At 35.9% G+C, this 4,478-nt stretch overlaps 1 protein-coding gene across 1 annotated transcript; it reads left to right on the top strand.

The window, feature by feature from the left end:
* Positions 1-1,374: 1,374 nt before the first annotated feature.
* LOC147387851 (protein FLX-like 1) lies at positions 1,375-4,478 on the top strand. Its single transcript, XM_086420045.1, is given in 5 exon segments — positions 1,375-1,899; positions 1,901-2,175; positions 2,379-2,542; positions 3,972-4,054; positions 4,136-4,478. Coding segments are annotated over 5 exon segments (939 nt in total). The 5' UTR covers positions 1,375-1,575; the 3' UTR covers positions 4,229-4,478.

The following is a 4,478-nucleotide window of genomic DNA, read 5'->3' on the forward strand; positions in this document are numbered from 1 at the left end:
CGGTCGAATGAGAGAATAGAGACGATGGACATGGGCAAAATCGTTAATTCACATGAGCCGTTTATTCAGTGAATAATTCCCCCGCAAACGTGAATAAAAAAGCGCCTCGAAAGAGCTTCTCTAATTTGCGTTTCAAAATGCAATTCTGAAACGCAATTTCGTAACACACATTTTACCAAACGGTAATTACAACCGGAAACGCAGATTTTAGACGCAAACACACTAAAATCCGCGTTTTGAAGCGGAAACAAACAACACCTTAACCTCTTGGCAAGTTGGCACCTTGATAATCACCTATGCATATTGAAAATGACATCTAAAAAAACAGACACGCAATTAGGTTAAAATAAATTTCAGAATCATATCAATAATAAATAAATAAATAATGAAAATCAATTTCAAGATCTACTACTAGAACAGATTAACACTCACCATGTTAACATGTAAAAATCAAATTAAGAGTAAAATAGTAAAAAAGTAAAACCAACATCATATCAACAATTCCTCAAATAACATATAGTTTTCCAATTGAATTCATTTATATATGTAAACTAATATACTTAGATAGACCATGGCCATACACATACGGATCAGAAAACATTTTCCAACAATGATTGGATGAATTGGCAAATTTAGTAACAATAAAGTGGGGACGAGATCAACAATCCACCATGGGTAGACTAATAAAGATCATTAATTGAAGGGTTAGAAGTCAAATTCAATCAAAATTCTCCAATTAAATCTACAAATCGACAAATTCATTGATGATTATCATTTAATTGTGGAATATGGTAAACTTTTTTATCCTTCACTCTCAGAGTTATATTTTCTTTAACGTTCAAATGTCAAAAGCAAGTTAAAGAACTTTAGGGAGGTTGAAGTTGATCGGGTTAGGTTTGAAATGGAACAACATCATTTATATAAATTTCTCCTATTTTTTTATAATTTTTTTTTTAAATTTATCCGAATTAAAAATATTGAATACTATCGAATCCTAACTTTGTTTATATAACTACAAGTCCACTAGGGAATTTTTTTTTTTTTTTTTAATTCAGGTGATCAGATCATCCACCAATATGATTGAAAGCATCAGTGGACCTAATAAATGCCACGTGGCAATATAAAATAATCTTAAATACGTGGAAGAAGTATTATAAAAATCCCAGATAATTAACGCATTTAGGGGACTTAGGGTCGGTCCTGCCGAACCATTTTTAGTTATATTTCTATTTCCTCTCTTCCCGCCGATTCTTGGAAGATAGCTTCCCCAAACCCTAGATTGGCAGAACTCTTCGACTAAATTTACAGGCTCGTCTCTCTCTCTCTCTCTCTAGGGTTTCATCTGGTCTTTTTTTCTTTTCTAGGGTTCAATAAATTAATCGTGTCTAGGGTTTTTTTTCTAGTTCTTAATCACAAATTTCTTGTTTGATTTAGGGTTTAAATCTTCACGCAGAAAAAATCCTTTTTTTATTTATTTATAAATATTTTGATGTTATTTAAATTCTTCTAGTTACAGGAAATTCTTCTTGTGTTGGATTCTTAAATCTTAAAATCCCCAATCTTCTGTAATCTGTAATGGCGGGAAGAAATCGAGGACCTCCACTTCCAATCAAGGGTGCTCCACATTACGGGCTTCCCCCAATTCACGAGCCTCCATTCGGTAGAGATCTTGGGCCGATGCCCCATCCCGCATTGCTTGAAGAGATGAGAGAAGCTCAATTCGGTCGAGGGCCTCGACCACTACCACCTCACCCTGCTTTAATCGAGGAAAGACTAGCAGCTCAACATCAAGAAATTCAAGGGCTTTTAGTAGACAATCAGAGGTTGGCAGCTACCCATGTTGCCCTAAAACAGGAATTAGCGGCTGCACAGCATGAGCTTCAAAGGATGGCTCATATTAGCTGGATCGATGCACGCTGAGAAGGATATTCAATTGAGAGAAACTTATGAGAAATCGATGAAGATGGAGGCAGATCTTCGTGCTGCGGAGGCAATGAAAGCTGAACTTGTTCAAGTTCATGCTGATATTCAAAAGATCAATGCTTCACGACAAGAGTTGACGGGTCAGGTTCAAGCTCTTACACAAGATTTGAATAGAGCTAATGGTGATATTCAACAGGTACCTGCGTTGAAGGCAGAAATTGAGCGAATGAAACAAGAATTGCAGCGGGCAAGGTAACTTTTTGTATTGTGTTAGATGAATTATGAGTTTGACTCTATGTGGTACATTGTGCTTTGTGTCATGGTTTAAGTTATTGGTATCAACTATGACTAATACCAAACATTGACCCCAATGTTTCGGTTTTTTCATTAACCAATACATTCAATCGTTTAAATCTTGCTTTGTGATGTTTATATATGCACTTGTGGGTGTGTAGGGCTGCCATTGAGTATGAGAAGAAAGGGCATGCTGAGAATTATGAACATGGTCAGGCAATGGAGAAGAATTTGATATCGATGGCTCGTGAGGTGGAGAAGCTGCGTGCAGAGATTGCTAATGCTGAAAAGAGAGCACGGGCTGCAGCTGCCGTTGGGAACCCTGGTATGTGTTTGCATCAATTTTAAATTTGGAGGTTTGAGGGTTCTATAGGCTTTAATTTAGTTAAAAGTACTGCACTAGTGGAATAATCGTTAGAAACAGTACTTGTTATGTGTCGGATTAAATAATAGTGGTGTTTGGCTTAAGGATAAGAGGTTAAAAGCTGTTTGGTTTTTGGTGGAATAAGGGAATGATGAATATATTTATTCACAAAAGGCACATTTTATGAGACCTTATGCGTTTTCTTGCATTTGACGTAGCAAGAAGGATCCCTGAGTACTAGGACAAACCGTAGAATTTTAAGCAACTTAGATTTGGAGCCTTGAGAGTTTAAAGTTGTGCCAGAGGAGATTCCTTATTGACTGGTCATTTATTTTCCATAGGTAAAGATAATTTATTAAGAAAGAAGAAGCAAACATGCAAGAATGGAGGTTGAGAAGACCATCCAAAATCAAGATAACAAGCAAACCATAAGAACTAGGCTCAAAGAGGGCCATACAAAACACCCTGCCAACTAGGACTCATAACTAGACATAAAATCCCATAGATTAGTTGGTTTGACATATTGCAAAGCAAAGCAAAAAAAAAAAGCAACTTTGAGGTTGTGGTTTCAATTCCTACCCATAAAAAAATGTTCTCAAGAAGGAAGCATCTAAACCCATAAATAACTTATACCAAAAGTACAACAAACGCAAGACTATTATGACTTAACTAACACCAAGCTCTTTTCCCTCAAAGATATGCCTATTCATTTCCTTCTAAATTCCCAGAAATGGCAAATTTGTACCAGGTTTTGTTTGTTTGTTTTCTTGGGGGCCTTTGATTTATGGAGCATTTTGCTATAAATCCATTGCGGATATGTTTTTAGCTTTATCCTTTTGATGTTGACCTCCTTTATTATTCTTGTTCCAAGGAAACCTCTTCTTTTGTATGTTATTTTAATTAGCAATATAAAATTGTCATTGCCTGTACAAGTAAATATGATCAATAGGTTGCATATCATTTGTTCTTACCTACATTTCATGGATACAGGTATGGGTGTCACAGAAAATTTCAATTCTAAGGGGTAGAACTCATGAATTATTATAAATACTAATTAACTTCTTTTAAAAAGGAATGAAATAATTTTCTAAAAATATAATATGGCTAACTGCTCTGCAACCCATCTTATAATGACTAGGTTTGTTATCAACATTACAAAACAATTTATCTAGAAGTCTGGACATGCAGTATAGAAACACCATCCCAAACTCATATTTATACAATCAAACTATCTCTTATCGAAAAGAAAGTCAAAATCATGCCCCATCACTTCATTTTCATATTCGATAAGTTTTCTTCTCTCCTCAACAATCTAACTTCTTTCTTGCCTCTTCTTCACTCAGTACTTGCATATATCATTAGGATTTGAGGTTAAATTTTGTCTCTGCAGCTGCTGGTTATAGTGGAAACTACAGCAATCCAGAAACTGGATATGGAGGAAACCCTTACCCTGCAGGCTATGGCGTGAATCCTGTAAGCTTTTCATTGAAATTTTTACATGGACACGGGCTGTATTCTTTGTAAAGATTTCCTCATGTTTGTTTCACATTTTAGGTACAAGGTGGTGGAGAAGGTAGTGCTCAATATGGATCTGGACCTGGTGCGTGGGGTGCATATGACATGCAGCGAGCTCATGCACGCCGTTAGACTAGTGTGCATGTCATGCTAAGTCGTAGGTACTTAGGTTGGAGTCTGAAGTGTTTTTTCATGAATGACATTTTGGCTAATATACTCAATTATGGTGATTAGTGGATATCGAATATCCTGGTTTGCTTATATTGACATTCCATATTAGCCGTATGGTTCATCCATACTGTTTATTTTGATATGTTCTAATACTGAAGTTTGCATCTGGCTGCTCCATTGTTAAATGAGATAAATTCTGAATTTCTTGATA

This window comes from Akebia trifoliata, chromosome 13, assembly GCF_017979445.1.
Source record: "Akebia trifoliata isolate Shusen 1 chromosome 13, ASM1797944v1, whole genome shotgun sequence".
NCBI classification, from domain to species: Eukaryota; Viridiplantae; Streptophyta; class Magnoliopsida; order Ranunculales; family Lardizabalaceae; genus Akebia; species Akebia trifoliata.